The sequence below is a fragment of the Hylobates moloch genome, unplaced genomic scaffold (genome assembly GCF_009828535.3).
Source record: "Hylobates moloch isolate HMO894 unplaced genomic scaffold, HMol_V3 SCAFFOLD_8, whole genome shotgun sequence".
NCBI classification, from domain to species: Eukaryota; Metazoa; Chordata; class Mammalia; order Primates; family Hylobatidae; genus Hylobates; species Hylobates moloch.
Window position 1 is genome coordinate 295,983 of NW_026652283.1, and position 18,684 is coordinate 314,666.

At 38.2% G+C, this 18,684-nt stretch overlaps 1 protein-coding gene across 1 annotated transcript in view; it reads right to left on the minus strand.

Moving 5' to 3' along the window:
* The window catches only part of KDM5A (lysine demethylase 5A), a 121,300-nt gene that overhangs the window by 13,863 nt on the left and 88,753 nt on the right, over window positions 1-18,684 (minus strand). The window contains exons 25-27 of the mRNA XM_032159230.2: window positions 9,480-9,639; window positions 8,010-8,230; window positions 5,182-5,592 (exon numbers count right to left, since the gene is read on the minus strand). Of these exons, the coding sequence (XP_032015121.1) occupies window positions 5,182-5,592; window positions 8,010-8,230; window positions 9,480-9,639 (792 nt within the window). The remainder of the gene's footprint in view (window positions 1-5,181; window positions 5,593-8,009; window positions 8,231-9,479; window positions 9,640-18,684) is intronic.

Sequence of the window (18,684 nt, forward strand, 5' to 3'; positions counted from 1 at the left end):
AAAATTAAAGTATTACAAGCAATAAAGACTCACAAAATGCTAGCTGTAGGGTAGGTGCACTCACAGTGAGTGTTTTGGCTGTTTGGGACTGGTAAAGGGAACTGAATAGATAAACTGTGGTTCTCTGTGCTGCCCAGACTTAAGATACTATGCTTTTTATAATGGTACCCGTGAACCAACAGTTACCTTCACCCTTACCTCCAATCCTCTTAATCCAGTCTAGTCCCCATTCATGCTAATCCATTGGATAAGAAAGTTATCAATGTATCAGTATTTGCTACAAAGAAAAGTGTCCCATGTCTTTTTAAATCTAGTGTTTGCACTATACTCACTGGCTTACAATTTCCCAAAATTCTCTTGCAAATAAAACAATACTTTCCCTTTTGTGATTTTGACGAGAGGTCCCTTCCTAAGCCTAGATCTTCTACCATTTCAAAAGAGTATATAACCTTCCTTGAGATACTGGTACACAAATTTTAACCTAGACTACAGGTTATGTAACAATTTAGCCTGATAATAGAAAAAGCAAAAAATAGTCCTTCGCTTTACTAATATCTTTTTTATCATGTTCACCTACTAACAATCAACTTTGAGTTCTACTTTTGTGTGAAAGGCCCACAGCATCATAAAGCAAACTAAAGTTTGGGATGTCAACTGAATCCACAGATGATTCTGACACAGGAGCAACAGACTATGTAGTATCCTGAAAACTCAAGAACATAGAATTTGGATAACTGTATAAATTGTCACTTCCCCTTTCATTATTTCTAGGAGATGTATTTAGTGAATCACAAAAATAATTATTAAACTTCACAGCCATGAACTGTTCAAATATTAAATGATAAGAGATTTTACATTACAGTACAAATAGGTTACTATGTTTAGATCGGGGGAAATGTCTGTTTTAAAAAGAAACATAATAAAAAGAGAAAATATTAGTTTAATATTCATGTTTTGCTGTATGGTTTCATATTCACACTTAAGAAAAAATTTTTGGCATAGTATACTTTGTTCATTTCTTAGAGAATAGTACTGCACTGGGAAAAAAGAAAATCTGGTAATTTAGTGATATTCTTAGCTTACTAATTAAACTGAGCTTTTGTTATTTTGGCATTTAATATCTTTTGCACCCCAAGTTTCCTGGCACAAGCCGGATTTGAAACAGGAAAACAATTCACTAAGTGAACTACAACATATGTTCAGAATCCTTGTGTATATTTTCTTGGTGCTCTCAAATATTCAGTGACCAATCCTCCCAATTTGCCAAGGAATGACAGATTTCTCAGTGTGTGGGAATTTCAGTGCTAAAACTGGGAAAGTCCCAGGGAAACCGGGACAGTTGGTCACTCTAGCTCAACATCATGCGCGTGTGCGTACGTGTGTGTGTATTACACACATTTAGGTAACTTAACCTTTGATTATCTGTGCTAAAAGGAGATATGAACTAGTAAAGCCGCTGGAAATGCAAATACCTTGATTGAGGCAACACCCCCGTGAAAATCTTAAATCAGGGTGGCTAATAAATAGTAAAAATGAGAGTTCATAGTCTCTTAATTTACCACACACAACTTCTCATGGAAGTAGGAATGGGTAAATGAAAAGGCCAACAGTAAGAGGGTTAAAAAAAATGAAGAGAAAAAGAAGACTATTTTCATAAGTAAAATTATTAAATATTTATTCTAATACAGAAGAAAAATACTAGTTAAATTAGTAGCCTGAAAGAATTTGATCTTCTTCTAGTTAACTTGTTTTATCTTTGGTACCAATAAGACTGAATAAAGAGTTCAGAGAGAAAAAGATTCTGAACTTTAAAATTAATTTTTTAAAAATAGTTCTTTGTTAATATTAATTTTAGCTTGACATTTAATAATCAAAGGAAAAATTATTTTTTCAAAATCTTTTACATTATTCTGGTATTGTCTTTCTTTTTCTAAAACATCTTGAAACTGAGGCTAGACACATTTAACTAGCCTCATTTAATCTTTCTTTTAATTTTTAAAAGAGCCTTTCTCAAAAAAAGAGCTGGGCGTAGTGGCATGTGCCTGTAGTCCCAGCTATTCAGGAGGCTGCGGCAGGAGGACTGCTGGAGCCCAAGAGATCAAGGCTGCAGTGAGCTATGACCACACCACTGCACTCCAGCCTGGGCAACAGAGTAGGACCCTGTCTCAAAAAAAAAAAAAAATTAATCTGCATATTTGGGGGAAAAGTCATGGTAACTATTGGTTAGAGAAATAATAATTACTGGTCAGAGAATTCACCTAAACACAAGTGAACCCTAGAAGTTATTTTTTGCTGCATGGTATCTTAAAGAACAAACTGGCCTAAAAAGCATGATTTTTTCTTTTTCTTTTTTTTTTTTTTTACATCATCTTGCCAATCTTTTTCTTTTTGAGACAGGGTCTCCCTGTGTAGCCCAGACTGAAGTGCAGTGGGGCAATCACAGGCGCGATCATAGCACATTAACTATAGCCTTGAACTCCTGGACTCAGGCAATCCTCCTGTCTCAACCTTCTGAGTAGCTGGGACTACAGGGATGAGCCACTGCACCTGGCAAAAGCATTCTTTTCTTAGTTTGTTCTAAAGATGTGTGCTGTATATTAATTGTTTTCTCAGAGAAACACTAAACACTGAGAAAGTTTTAACATTCTTTACAGAAATTTTTATAGAACTGTAACTTTTATTTAGCAAAATCAATGTCAGGAACAAACATGTAGAACTACACAAACTGCAAAACAGCAGTAACAGGCAAAAGATCTATACTCTGAAATAACTTCTGCTTAAAACGAAACACGTTATAGAAATATAACACTATTTTATATAAACTAACAACATAGGGTAGGGCACACATTGCTCACCTTTATGTATCTTAACAGTTCAAAATAGACATTTTCTCTGAGCACTCAGCCAAATCTCCTTTTGCTCCATCAAAATATAGATGATAACTCTAGATTTTGTTTCAAGGTTTTGTTTAAAAAATGCCTATAATATTGAGAGCAAATCTCACAGTTCTTTCAAAAATAATGATCACATCTTAGCACTTACGTTGCATTTTTTGGTTAACAAGTGCTTTCATAGAGATTGTTTTCTCTTATCATCATAACCCTTTGAATAGGCAAGGCACCTGTTAATTTGACAGTTTCACAGTAAATGAAAAAAAAAAACCGGCCTTCTTATATTGCTATAAGAAGACAACAGGAATAATGGATGAACTGAATCCTATTTAAATGCTGAGCAGAAGGGAGGGGAAAGATTAAGTGATAAGCAGAAAGAGTACAAAATAAGACAAAAGGCTCATGATAGATACAAACATTATAGAAAGAATGACAGGAAAGTTTAAAAAGGAAACATCCTACCTTGCTGCTAGTCTTTAAACTACCATAAAATTAAAGAAGAAAAGGGAGAAGGTTCTGCCAATACTGCACTGCTACACTTTGATACCCAAAGAGAGAGTTAACTCTTCATCAGCCTCTTTAATAAACAAACTCAGATGGAAATAAATTCAAAATTAAAGATAAAAATAATATGCACATATATATGTATTAAAATGCTTTAAAATGTTTATAATATAGTAAGATGCTTATAAAATGAATAGACGCAAGTCAGTAAACAGTCTGACAATGATATAAAACAAACGCCATAGAAAAGAAATTGGAAGGAAACATTAAAATATTTTTAGCTGTCTGCCTTGGAAGATTAGACTATAGGATATATATTTTACTATACACATTCCAAAAAATGAATAGAATACCCCTAATACATCTCATTTAAATATGTGTCATTTAGTTTTGGAATGTGTTTTTGTACTTACATCTCAATTACCAATGGGGTAGAGGTGTTAGTGGAGAGAACCCGGTCTGACAGCCAGGATCTAGGGTTCTACTTTTGGTTTTGCTACTGATTAGCTCTGTAACTTTGGTCACATAATTATCTTCCCTGAGTCCTGGTTGCATCATTTGTAAAATGAGCAGCCTGAACAAGGTAACCTCTTGGTCCCTTGAAGCTCTAAAAATGTTTAAGTATTTCATTGAAAAAGTGAGGGCATAACCTATAGGGAACAGTGATGCAGTTTTATTTACTGTTTATATTTTCAAACTGAGGCACTATTAGAATTCTAAATATCAAATAGTATAATGAGCATAATAAAATTAAAACTACAGATTTATCAATATTCTTGATAAGAGCCATAACAGGTGCCTCCAATCATTTAAACAACTGGAATTTTTCATAAAGTCTAACTATTACTCTCAAAAGTTCATACTGTCAACATTATATCTAAACAACGGCCATAAGAGAATTACTACACTTAAAATTTAGGGTTGGAAATTTTAAAACAATGCTTTTTTTTGAGACAGAGTTTCGCTCTTGTTGCCCAAGCTGGAGCACAATGGAGCCATCCTGGCTCACTCCAACCTCTGCCTCCTGGGTTCAAGCGATTCTCCTGCCACAGCCTCCCAAGTAGCTGAGATTACAGGCGCACACCACCACACTCTGCTCATTTTTTGCATTTTTAGTAGAGATGGGATTTCACCATGTTGGCTAGGCTGGTCTTGAACTCCTGACCTCAGGTGATCCGCCCACCTCGGCCTCCCAAAGTGCTGGGATTACAGATGTGAGCCACACCTTGCCTGGCCTAAAATAATGCATTTATAGGTTTGAATTATTTGTTGCAAAAGATTTGAAGAAAATCATATTCCATTTAGGAGAGTGCTCACAGGTCTGAGTGTAAGATATGGACTAAAAGTTTCAAGTCTTTGGAATACCATCTTAATGCAATTTGCCACAGCTCTTACAATACTGGCCCAGGATTTTTTTCAGCCCGTTGTGACTATCTGACAAGGTATTTAGTTCTCTGAGTCACCTTATAGGGAAGGCACAAGATTATTCTGAAACTTGTTATGCCCACTGCATATGAAATGCACTGTTTGCCAGGGAATGTCACATAGCTTCTCTCTGCTCCTGTCTCATTATGTTATTAAGCATACGATTTTTAAAATACAACACTTCTACTAGGCACACTAAGAGCCTCATTATTCAAAACAGTTTATAGAAATTGTACAAAAGATATTATGTTGGAAGTCCAAATCCTAGAATCAAAAACATACTATACATTGATAACAAACATGTCTCCACAACTGTTGTTCCTTGACCTCTCATGCTTGACTATAAATAGTTGGAACTCACCTTGTCCTTACAGGGCCTTTGGCAGTTCTGTGCTGCGCATACAGCATTCTCATCATCAGACTCCTCTGCACCTGACCAGTCATACTTTGAGGGGATGTCCAGCACCTTTTTCTCTCTTTTCTTTTCAGTGCTCTCTTTCACAAGTTCAACTTTGGCTGCAGCAGCCTTCTCCTTCTTTTTCTTTCTCTCTTCTTCTTTTGCTAGTTTCTTGGCCAGTTTATTCAGCTCCTTTGATTTGTCTGCACTTAATTTTAATTTCTTCTTTTTAGGTTTGTCCATTTTCTTTAACTCCTTGGACTTCTGTTTTCCTTCTCCAAAAAGCTGCTCTACCTTTTCTAGCTTCCGTTTCCGTTTCTTCTCTGAAGAGTCCTTTCCTTTCACTTTTAATGGTTTCTCTTCCATGCTGTCATCCTTCAAAAATATAAATTTAGGAACAATTTTAAAGCAAGACAGTTAAAAAACAGTATTACTCTCTTATACGAGGTACCTAGAATAGACACATTCAGAGAGACAGAAAGTCGAACAGAGGTTACCAGAGGCTGAAGGGAAGAAGAAATGGAAATTTGTTTAGTGGGTATAGTTTCTGCTGGGGATAACTAAAAAATTCAGGAAATGAATAGTGGTAACAGTTGCGTAACACTGTCAATCTACTTAATGTAACTGAACTGTCTACCTAAAAAGGGTTAAAATGGTAAATTTTATGTTATGTATATTATGCTACAATAAAAAAGATTTATGGGCCAGGCACGGTGGTTCACGCCTGTAATCCCAGCATTTTGGGAGGCCGAGGCGGGTGGATCACTTGAGGTCAGGAGTTCGAGACCAGCCTAACCAACATGACGAAACCCCGACTCTACTAAAAATACAAAAATTAGCTGGGCGTGGTGGCACATGCCTGTAGTCCCAGCTACTTGGGAGGCTGAGGCAGGAGAATGGCTTGATCCCAGGAGGCGGAGGTTGCAGTGAGCCACGATCAATCCACTGCACTCCAGCCTGAGCGACAGAGCAAGACTCCATCTCAAAAAAAAAAAAAAGATTTATGTTATTCTAAAGATATTTAAAAGACATTTTAAGAAGGCAAGTATACTATTCAATGAAGATAACAGTAGAAAATCACAAGTCTGAAATGAAATATTTAACTTATATTAGCTTACTAGGAGAAAAAGGGCACAAAAAAAAAATCAGTGTTAGCATAATATATTAACACAGTCTGTAGCATCTCTGTTAGAGATGAAAATATACACAAAAAGCAAACTGTACTAAATTATGTAATAACTTTTGGGGTCTTCAGGATAATAAAAGTATTGGTAGTTATTTTTAAAAAGTCAGAAAAACATAAAATTGTATCCATGATCTCATTACACAGAATATATAGTGACTTTGCCAAGGGCTAGAAAACAGTTCATGTGACAAAGCAAAAAAAATTGTCATTTTTGTTTTCAGCTTTTTAATATTGTTGCTAGTATGTGCCAATGTAATAAACATTTAAAATTTTAATGGTAAAAGTGTATCTAGTAACAGAAAGGAGGAGGCATCAGAGAAAGAAATACTGAAGAAACATAACATAAACCTAATAATTCCCTTGAGAACTCATTTTTCTACAGATTTGACACTTGAAAATCTTTGACAGGAACCTAAGAATCAGCAGAATCCAAAAGAACACTGGATTATAAGTGCCTTAAGTCTATTATATCTTGAACAAGATATTTAACCTCTTAATACTTTGTGCTTCCTTATCTGTAAAATAAAGAGGATTGGGTAAGATAACGAATGTGAAGAAAATGCTTTGTAGACTGGAAAACACTATCTAAATTAGGCTACACAGATCTGACTTTCAAAACAAAAACGAACTATAGTATGCTAAATATATCTGTATCAACTGTTGGTGACATGGTACCATTCCATTACATGCAAACTAATGAAAAGAAAAGAGTCAAATGGCAGAATTAGAATCCAGGTCTCTTTATTTTTTTACTGGATGTGTGACCTTAATTTTCTACCTCTCATACTTACTTTCTTCATATGCAGAATGGGTAAAATACTTGCCCTCTAGCTCCTCTACCCATTCCTCTTCAAGACGGTGGTGAGGACCAAATGAGCTCATGGATATGGTATCATCATCTCATCAAATGAGCTCATGGAACTGCTATATAAGTGTGATATATGAATGTGGACCTTCTCTCCCACCCAGTCTTCTACTACTTAACCATCCCTGTGCTTCTTTTTTATAGCCACTATATATTCTCCCCTATCTCTGAGCCCTCCAGTAATGGGAGTCTGGGCTAAAGAGGTTGTTCTAAACTGGATGATTATCAATCTTGCCCTTCCCCGCTTCTTTTTAGCAGAAATGGCCTTTTTTTTCCAACTTAGATACTACTTAAAAGCTTAATAAAGAAAATCGTAAATCAAATCTCTGGTGTCCTACAAGAAGAAAGGAAAGGAAAGGGGAAAGGGCAAAGGGGAAAGGCGAAAGGGGAAGGAAAAAGGAAAGAGGAAAGGAAAAAAGGAGAGAAGAAAAAAGAAAAGAAAAAGAAAGGAAAGGAAAGGAGAAAAGAAAGAAAAAGAAAAAGAGAGAAAGAAAGAGAAAGAAAAAAGAAAAAGAAAGAGAAAGAGAGAAAGAAAGAAAGAGGGAGAGAGGGAGCGAGAGTGGGAGGGAGGGAGGGAGGCAAGCCAGCAAGCCACAAAGCCCAATTTCTTTGGCTGAAGTGGGAAAGTAGGCCAGCCAGATTACTGCCCTCAGCCATCCCTTTGCCAATATTCATGATACCTCTAAGGAACCTAGGCATTCTAGTTTTTAACCATTGTTTAAATAAGTATTAAATCCACACCTCCATGATATGCAAGAATCTGTCTTCAGAGGGTGGATGTGTGGCCTGCAAAATCCGCCATATGTGTTGAGTTTCGTCCAGAGATACTTCCAGGAGATCTCCAACCATCATAAGTTCTTCCAGTTGTGCCTTAGCTCCAGGTGACAACTCCAGCACTGGAGGTTCCAAACTTCGGGGCACCAAAGGGCTCTTCCGAGGTTGTTTCCTTGGGGTGCTAGAGCCTTTCCCAAAAAATACCATAAAACAAAGCAAAAAAAATTAAAACTGTGGAAAAAACATGTTTTCAAAGTAAATATTGAGAATAGCCCCCCATCCCCCAATACTAACTTCAGATATCTGGATTCATTATATCAGTATGAAAATGTAAACAGAATTAGAAACAAATACCGACCAAAAAGATGAACAATTCCAAGGCCCACTCTAAAAAAAAATGGTTTGGGGTTATTAATAAAAAACAGTTCTTCCAGCCAAGTGTGGCGGCTCACACCTGTAATCCCAACACTTCGGGAGGCTGAAGCAGGCAGATCACCTGAGGTCAGGAGTTCGAAACCGGCCTGACTAACATAGTGAAACCCCGTCTCTACTAAAAATACAAAAAAATTAGCCAAGCGTGGTGGCGCATGCCTGTAATCCCAGCTACTCACGAGGCTGAGGGTAGGAGAATCGCTTGAACTAGGGAGGGGGAGGTTGCAATGAGCCAAGATCACGCCATTGCACTCCAGCCTGGACAACAAGAGAGAAACTCCATCTCAAAAAAAAAAAAAAAAAAAGTGGTTCTTTATCCTGAACGTTAATCTCTACTGAGTCTTTATCGTGTGGCAAGGGGAGCCAGCAACCAGAATCTCTCCATTTTAGAGTATACCAAAAGATTAAGCATTTAATAAAGCATTTGGCTGCCTTATATAAATAACTGGTTATCTTTCTAATGAACAGACAATAATACACAGTTCCATAAAATCCTGAATTTTATTATAAAGAGATAAACACCCTCCATCTTCCAGAGTTGTGACCTAAAGTAATGTGACTTGTTTTTGCTGAGGGAGAGAAAAATTACATCACAGAGAAAATCACCCTCCAAGGAAAGGAAGAACTTTCTAACAATTAAAGTTACCCAAAACCAGAATAAATATGCTTTAAAAGCAGCAGTTCCACAACACCTGATAATGACCAAATAGACGGTGAAGGACTACCTATCTGGGATTTTCTAGAACTGAGGCATAGGACTAGACGGCCCCTAAAGTTCTTCTAATTAGGACTCTAAAATTCTTTGTAAGTTTTCAGGTTGTGATGACAGAAAATGCAAACAGGGATTGGCTTTTCCAAAAGAAAACAGCATTTTCAGGTTCCATTAGTATTTCATGGCCAACCATTGTACTCCACTCAAAATGGATTCACAGTCTTGATTAACATAATGTTTTTTCTCATTGGTTTTCCGCTTATCTTCCCCACAGTTTTTTAAAGGAGTAATACCTTGAGAACAACTCTTAGAAGCAGAAGAATAAGCATGCTCTGCACAAAATGAAGGTGCTGTCCACATGTGGGTCACCACCTCCTCAGATTTGATGGGAATCTCTTCATCACAAAAAAGATTGGGTTCAAGACTACTAGAGGACTTCACACTGGCTGTGTCCTGAAGAAGAAACAAGAGAAGTATTCAGAATTAGAGTCATTTAACTTATTTTATGACAAGGCCCAAAATGGAGGCTTTCAGGTTAAAGCTTCTAATATACTAAAAATATGAGACTGAAATTAAATATCTGATGTTAAATAAGACAGAAAATGTCTATTGGGGAGAAAAACTGTAATTGTGGCAGGCCAGGTCTCCATTAGCAATCAGAACAGTTTCTACTAACACATTACTATAATTCTGATGAATGTGTAAATTAAACAGTAAAGAACTGGAGAAAACTACTGCCTTCCTACAAGGGCTGAAATGTGAAAACAAACCCATTAAGATTTTCACCTGGGTTTTCTCAGACCCTAAAGCCTGATAAAAATTATGAAGGCATTCTTACACACACCTTGTACCAGGGCCCACTTAAGATTAGGAAAATTTTCCAAGTCTCTAGAGAAAGCTTTCCAGACCCTGGACCCTACCTAAAGATTAGATACAGTTTGAATGAAACATTCTGGCTTGTAGGTGCACCTCCCACACACAGACATAGAGTTTAGAATGAATACAAGGCATCGAAAAAAACTTGTAACTTTTAGTTGGTCTGGTGAGTTACTCCATAACCAGTTGCAGAAATTAACTCCCTTCTTTCCCAGTCAGTCTGTATCTCCTTACTGGACTGAGAGAAAAAGCAGCTAGACCTCGTTCTGTCCAGAACATAATGATGACAGATTCAAGACAAAAGAGAATGTTAAGGTCAAAAACAATCCACAGAGATAATAAACCTGCAAAAAAACTACTATTGCTCTCTAGATTCCTCCTCTCTGGACAGGGCATCTCTGAAAAAAAGGCAGCAGCCCCAGTCAGGGACTTATAGATAAAACCCCCAGCTCCCTGAGACAGAGCACCTGGGGAAAGGGGCAGCTGTGGGCGCAGCTTCAGCAGACTTAAATGTCCCTGCCTGACAGCTCTGAAGAGAGCAGCGGATCTCCCAGCACAGCATTCGAGCCCTGATAAGGAACAGACTGCCTCCTCAAGGGGGTCCCTGGCCCCCGTGCATCCTGACTGGGAGACACCTCCCAGCAGGGGTCGACAGACACATTATACAGGAGAACTGTGGCTGGCATCTGGCCAGTGCCCCTCTGGGATGAAGCTTCCAGAGGAAGGAACAAGCAGCAATCTTTGCTGTTCTGCAGCCTCTGCTGGTGATACCCAGGCAAAGAGAGTCTGGAGTGGACCTCCACCAAACTCCAGCACACCTGCAGCAGAGGGGCCTGACTGTTTGAAGGAGAACTAACAAACAGAAAGGAATAGTATCAACATCAACAAAAAGGGTGTCCACTCAGAGACCCCACCCAAAGGTCACCAACATCAAAGACCAAAGGTAGATAAATCCATGAAGATGGGGAGAAACCAGCACAAAAAGGCTGAAAATTCCAAAAACCAGAACACCTCTCCTCCTCCAAAGGATCAAATCTCCTCGCCAGCAAAGGAACAAAACTGGACGGTGAATGAGTTTGACGAACTGACAGAAGTAGGCTTCAGCAGGTGGGTAATAACAAACTCCTCCGAGCTAAAGGAGCATGTTCTAACCCAATGCAAGGAAGCTAAGAACCTTGAGAAAAGGTTAGATGAATTGCTAACTAGAATAACCAGTTTAGAAAAGAACATAAATGAACTGATAGAGCGGCAAAACACAGCACGAGAACTTCATGAAGCATACACAAGTATCGATGGCCAAATCGATCAAGCAGAAGAAAGGATATCAGAGATTGAAGATCAATTCAATGAAATAAAGTGAGAGAACAAGATTAGAGAAAAAAGAGTGAAAAGAAACGAACAAAGCCTCCAATAAATATGGGACTATGTGAAAAGACCAAATCTACATTTGATTGGTGTACCTGTAAGTGACGGGAAGAATGGAACCAACTTGGAAAACACTCTTCAGGATATTATCCAGGAGAACTTCCCCAACCTAGCAAGGCAGGACAACATTCAAATTCAGGAAATACAGAGAACACCACAAAGATACTCCTCGAGAAGAGCAAACCCAAGACACCTAATTGTCAGATTCACCAATGTTGAAATGAAGGAAAAAGTGTTAAGGGCAGCCAGAGAGAAAGGTCAAGTTATCCACAAAGGGAAGCCCATCAGACTAACAGTGGATCTCTCGGCAGAAACCCTACAAGCCAGAAGAGAGTGGGGGCCAATATTCAACATTCTTGAAGAAATGAATTTTCAGCCCAGAATTTCATATCCAGCCAAACTAAGCTTCATAAGTGAAGGAGAAATAAAATCCTTTCCAGACAAGCAAGTGCTGAGAGATTTTGTCACCACCAGGCCTGCCTTACAAGAGCTCCTGAAGGAAGCACTAAACATGGAAAGGAACAATCGGTACCAGCCACTGAAGAAAACATACCAAATCGTAAAGACCATCGACGCTATGAAGGAACTGCATCAACTAATGGGCAAAATAACCAGCTAACATCATAACGACAGGATCAAATTCACACATAACAATATTAACCTTAAATGTAAATGGGCTAAATGCCCCAATTAAAGACACAGACTAGCAAACTGGATAAAGAGTCAAGACCCACCAGTGTGCCGTATTCAGGAGACCCATCTCACTCGCAAAGACACACATAGGCTCAAAATAAAGGGATGGAGGAAGATCTACCAAGAAAATGGAAAACAAAAAAAAAAAGCAGGGATTGCAATCCCAGTCTCTGATAAAACAGACTTTAAACCAACAAAGATCAAAAGAGACAAAGAAGGGCATTACATAATGGTAAAGGGATCAATGCAACAAGAAGAGCTAACTATCCTAAATATATATGCACCCAATACAGGAGCACCCAGATTCATAAAGCAAGTCCTTAGAGACCTACAAAGAGACTTAGACTCCCACACAATAATAATGGCAGACTTTAACACCCCACTGTCAATATTAGACCAATGAGACAGAAAATTAACAAGGATATCCAGGAACTGAACTCAGCTCTGCACCAAGCAGACCTAATAGACATCTACAGAGCTCTCCGTCCCAAATCAACAGAATATACATTCTGCTCAGCACCATATCATACTTATTCTAAAACTGACCACATAATTGGAAGTAAAACACCCCTCAGCAAATGCAAAAGAATGGAAATAATAACAGTCTCTCAGACGACAGTGCAATCAAATTAGAACTCAGGATTAAGAAACTCACTCAAAACCACACAACTACATGGAAACTTAACAACCTGCTCCTGAATGACTACTGAGTACAAAATGAAATTAAGGCAGAAATAAAGATGTTCTTTGAAACCAATGAGAACAAAGACACAACATACCAGAACCTCTGGGACACATTCAAAGCAGTGTGTAGAGGGAAATTTATAGCACTAAATGCCCACAAGAGAAAGCAGGAAAGATCTAAAATCGACATCCTAACATCACAATTAAAAGAACTAAAGAAGCAAGAGCAAACAAATTCAAAAGCTAGCAGAAGGCAAGAAATAACTAAGATCAGAGCAGAACTGAAGGAGATAGAGACATGAAAAACTCTTCAAAACATCAATGAATCCAGGAGCTGGTTTTTTGAAAAGATCAACAAAATAGACCGCTAGCCAGGCTAATAAAGAAGAAAAGAGAGAAGATTCAAATAGACGCAATAAAAAATGATAAAGGGGGTATCACCATCAATCCCAAGAAATACAAACTACCAGCAGACAATACTATAAACACCTCTACACAAATAAACTAGAAAATCTAGAAGAAATGGATAAATTCCTGGACACATACAGCCTCCCAAGACTAAACCAGGAAGAAGTCGAATCCCTGAATAGACCAATCAAGTTCTGAAACTGAGGCAGTAATTAATAGCATACCAACCAAAAAAAGTCCAGGACCAGACAGATTCACAGCCGAATTCTACCAGAGGTACAAAGAGGATCTGGTACCATTCCTTCTGAAACTATTCCAAACAACAGCGAAAGAGGGAATCCTCCCTAACTCATTTCATGAGGCCAGGATCATCCTGATAACAAAACCTGGCAGAGACACAACAAAAAGAGAGAATTTCAGGCCAATATCTCTGATGAACATTGATGCGAAAATCCTCAATAAAATACTGGCAGACTGAATCCACCAGCACATCAAAAAGCTTATCCACCACGATCAAGTCAGCTTTGTCCCTAGGATGCAAGGCTAGTTCAACATACGCAAATCAATAAACGTAATCCATCACATAAACAGAACCAATGACAAAAACCACATAATTATTATCTCGATAGATGCAGAAAAGGCCTTCAACAAAATTCAACAGCCTGTCATGCTAAAAACTCTCAATAAACTAGGTATTGATGGAATGTATCTCAAAATAATAAGAGCTACTTACAAACCCACAGCCAATATCATATTGAATGGGTAAAAACTGGAAGCATTCCCTTTGAAAACCGGCACAAGACAAGGATGCCCTCTCTCACCACTCCTCTTCAATATAGTATTGGAAGTCCTGGCCAGGGCAATCAGGCAGGAGAAAGAAATAAAGGGTATTCAAAAAGGAACAGAGGAAGTCAAATTGTCCCTGTTTGCAGATGATTGTATATTTAGAAAACCCCATCGTCTCAGCCCAAAATCTCCTTAAGCTGATAAGCAACTTCAGCAAAGTCTCAGCATACAAAATCAATGTGCAAAAATCACAAGCATTCCTATACACCATTAACACACAGAGAGCCAAATCATGAGTGAACTCCCATTCACAACTGCTACAAAGAGAATAAAATACCTAGGAATACAACTTACAAAGGATGTGAAGGACCTCTTCAAGGAGAACTACAAACCACTGCTCAACGAAATAAAAGAGGATACAAACAAATGGAAGAATATTCCATGCTCATGGGTAGGAAGAATCAATATCGTGAAAATGGCCATACTGCCCAAAGTAATTTACAGATTCAATGCCATTCCCATCAAGCTACCATTGACTTTCTTCACAGAACTGGAAAAAACTACTTTAAATTTCATATGGAACCAAAAAAGAGCCCACATTGCCAAGGCAATCCTAAAAAAAATAGAACAAGACTGGAGGCATCATGCTACCTGACTTCAAACTATACTACAAGGCTACAGTAACAAAAACAGCATGGTACTGGTACCAAAACAGATATATAGACCAATAGAACAGAACAGAGGCCTCAGAAATAACACCACACATCTACAACCATCTGATCTTTGACAAACCTGACAAAAACAAGAAATGGGGAAAGGACTCCCTATTTAATAAATGGTGCTGGGAAAACTGACCAGCCATATGCAGAAAGCTGAAACTGGATCCCTTCCTTACACCTTATACAAAAATTAACTCAAAATGGATTAAAGACTTAAAGGTAAGACCTAAAATCACAAAAACCCTAGAAGAAAACCTAGGCAGCACCATTCAGGACATAGGCATGGGCAAAGACTTAATGACTGAAACACCAAAAGCAACGGCAACAAAAGCCAAAACAGACAAATGGGATCTAATTAAACTAAAGAGCTTCTGCACAGCAAAAGAAACTATCAGCAGAGTGAACAGGCAACCTACGGAATGGGAGATAACTTTTGCAATCTATCCATCTGACAAAGGGCTAATATCCAGACTCTACAAAGAACTTAAACAAATTTACAAGAAAAAAACAACCCCATCAAAAAGTAGGCGAAGAATATGAACAGACACTTCTCAAAAGAAGACATTTATGCAGCCAACAAACATATGAAAAAATGCTCATCATTACTGTCACTAGAGAATTGCAAATCAAAACCACAATGAGATATCATCTCACACCAGTTAAAATGGCAATCATTAAAAAGTCAGGGCCGGGCGTGGTGGCTCAAGCCTGTAATCCCAGCACTTTGGGAGGCCGAGGTGGGCGGATCACGAGGTCAGGAGATCGAGACCATCCTGGCTAACACGGTGAAACCCTGTCTCTACTAAAAATACAAAAAATTAGCTGGGCGTGGTGGCGGGCGCCTGTAATCCCAGCTACTTGGGAGGCTGGGGCAGGAGAATGGCGTGAACCCGAGAGGTGGAGCTTGCAGTGAGCCGAGATCGCGCCAGTGCACTCCAGCCTGGGGGACAGAGAAAGACTCCGTCTCAAAAAAAAAAAAAAAGTCAGGAAACAACAGATGCTACAGAGGATGTGGAGAAACAGGAATGCTTTTACACTGTTGGTGGGAGTGTCAATTAGTTCAACCATTGTGGAAGACTCTGGCAATTCCTCAAGGATCTAGAACTAAAATTACCATCTGATCCAGCAATCCCATTACTGGGTATATACCCAAAGGATTATAAATCATTCTACTATAGACACATGCACATATATGTTTACTGCAGTGCTGTTCACAATAGCAAGGACTTGGAACCAACCCAAATGCCCACTAATGATAGAATAGATAAAGAAAATGTGGCACATATATACCATGGAATACTATGTAGCCATAAAAAAGGATGAGTTCGTGTCCTTTGCAAAAGACATGGATGAAGCTGGAAACCATCATTCTCAGCAAACTAACACAAGAACAGGAAACCAAACACTGCATGTTTTCACTCATAAGTGGGAGTTGAACAACGAGAACATATGGACACAGGGAGGGGAATATCACACACCGGGGCCTGTCCCAGGATGGAGGCCTAGGGGAGGCATAGCATTAGGAGAAATACCTAATGTAGATGATGGGTTGATGGGTGCAGCAAACCACCATGGCACGTGTATACCTATGTAGCAAATCTGTACGTTCTGCACATGTACCCCAGAACTTAAATAAAAAAAATTATGGTTAAGTAATCTACCTTCTATAGTCTACAACCTATAATAACTCCTATACCAACAAGTTAAGGAGGGGAAGATAAATTTAGATGTGACAGCTTAAGGACACAAACCATTTAATCCTCTCTAGAGGTTTTCAAACCTAGAATCTTACCAATTGCTCTTACTTAATACAAGTATATATCTGACTGACAATATACAGATTACAGTAAGTCTTCATGTAATGTCATCAGCAGGTTCTTGGAAACTGACTTTAAGCAAAAGGAAGTATAGTAGCAGGTCTTTGAATAAAGTTGTTTTCATTTCATTATAACAGTGATGAGGGGGAAAAATAAGTTCAGCTTGCAGATCAGCTTGGTACTGTCCATTAATCTCATTGTTTCACTTAAAGTCCTTGGAATGTTAAGTGAGCTCTGATTAGGTCTCAGATGATTCTCCTTGAAATTAGTTTCCACAAGCTCACCCACATAGACACAATCCCAAAAGATGCAGGACAGACTTTGCTTCATTAAATATGTACCTCGTAAGTAATGATTTTCTGGATGGTAGCTAAGATAAAATGACTGATTTTATTTTACTAAATAATTATCTACCCCTCTTCCTAAACCAAGAGGGGGCTCTTCCTCAAGCAAGAATACTAAGTTCAAAGTATTTTAAGTATGAATTTATGGTCACAACAGAGGACATCACACAAAGGAAAAAACCACCAGGCCAAATGCAAATAAACTGGCAAATAAAATTTTCATTATGCAATTATCGCTTGCTCTGTGGGAAAAAGCTCAAGAGTATAGGCTTTTGTTTTTTTTCATTCAAAGATATCAACATCAAAGTAAACTGGCAGGGGTACAGCTCAGTGGTAGAGCATTTGACTGCAAAGTAAATTTGAACTTGAATTACCATAAGTCTTGCCACCATTCTTCTCAGCTGTCAAATACATTGCTAACACTAGAAAATCCATAATCTTATTTTTCTACCCTGCCAATACCCACTCCAAAGAGACAGTAAGCTAAGATTCTCATATAAATTCCTCCAAAAAAATACTCCATCCAACCATATGCAACTACAGTTGTGATCCCTAGTCCTGAAAATCATCAATACTTGTGATGTTTTCATAGGTTACCAGTCTGCTTTCAAGCAAAGCCCATCACGTTAAGCAATTGTAGAAGAGTGGCTAATACTTAATGTGCTAGAAAGGAACCACCAAAAATATCAAAGGCCTTTAACTAGGGTAAACAGGTGATTCCAGTATTCAAGGAAAAGCTAATTATATTTGGCATGGGTTGCATTCCTTTTCAGCTGCTCCTAGTCACCCTATATACAACTTCGTAAACAAAGATAGTCATTAACTTCTGGATAACAATGTGGTTAAGAATGTACTGCTGTGTGTGGTATAAGCTAGTGTACCCTTCAGCAGACTGCCCATGAAGTCTTCATAATGGGATTTAGCAGTACACTAAGATGATATTCAAGAACTGTACGCAACTGTAATGCCTCTTTTCTTAATAATGACCCTCAAACAGCCCTTGAAAATCAGTGCAACAAAACTTGGCCATCTGTTCACAAAACTTTCAAAATTGAAAAATAATAATCTACCATATAATAAGACATTTTAATATGAAAAAAGAAGATTATTTGAATAGTCTAATTCAAGTTTCAACTGTTTTCAAGTCTTTAAGTTACATAACTGGAAATTCCCATTTCTATCTTGAGAAAAAATATTTCCCAGCGGAGGTATCTATGAGCATCTATGATGGATGGTTTTAATTTTACATCCTAGGAGTTTTAATGCTGATGAGATTAATGAGCAGTACCAAGCTCATCTGCAAGCTGAAAAGACAAAAGATAGTGAAGGGTAGGAAGAGAATCTCCCCTTGTTCTTTGGAAGCAGCAGAGTAGGAATTCTCAGGTTACAAGAATAGACTCTAAACAAAGCAACTAAGAATCACATAAAACAAGTCAATGGATTGACTGTAATCTGGCAGGGTCTCTGCCTAATCACATTGTTATTACTAGGTTAAAAAGCAAAGGGCTTGCACCTGACAAAAAGGGCTAATGAAAAGCCAACTGGATCCAACACAAAACAAACTTGTCAAAACCTTCTCTTCACCACCAGTAACGTGTCATTACCAAAATAATCACATTGATGGTAAATAATTTGTTGTATCTGCAACTGGAACTCAGCAAATTCTAATCGGGGCCCAAGTATTATATTACCCATCTCTGAATGTGACCTTCTATCTAGCACCATCCAGACAAGAAAGCAGAGCAA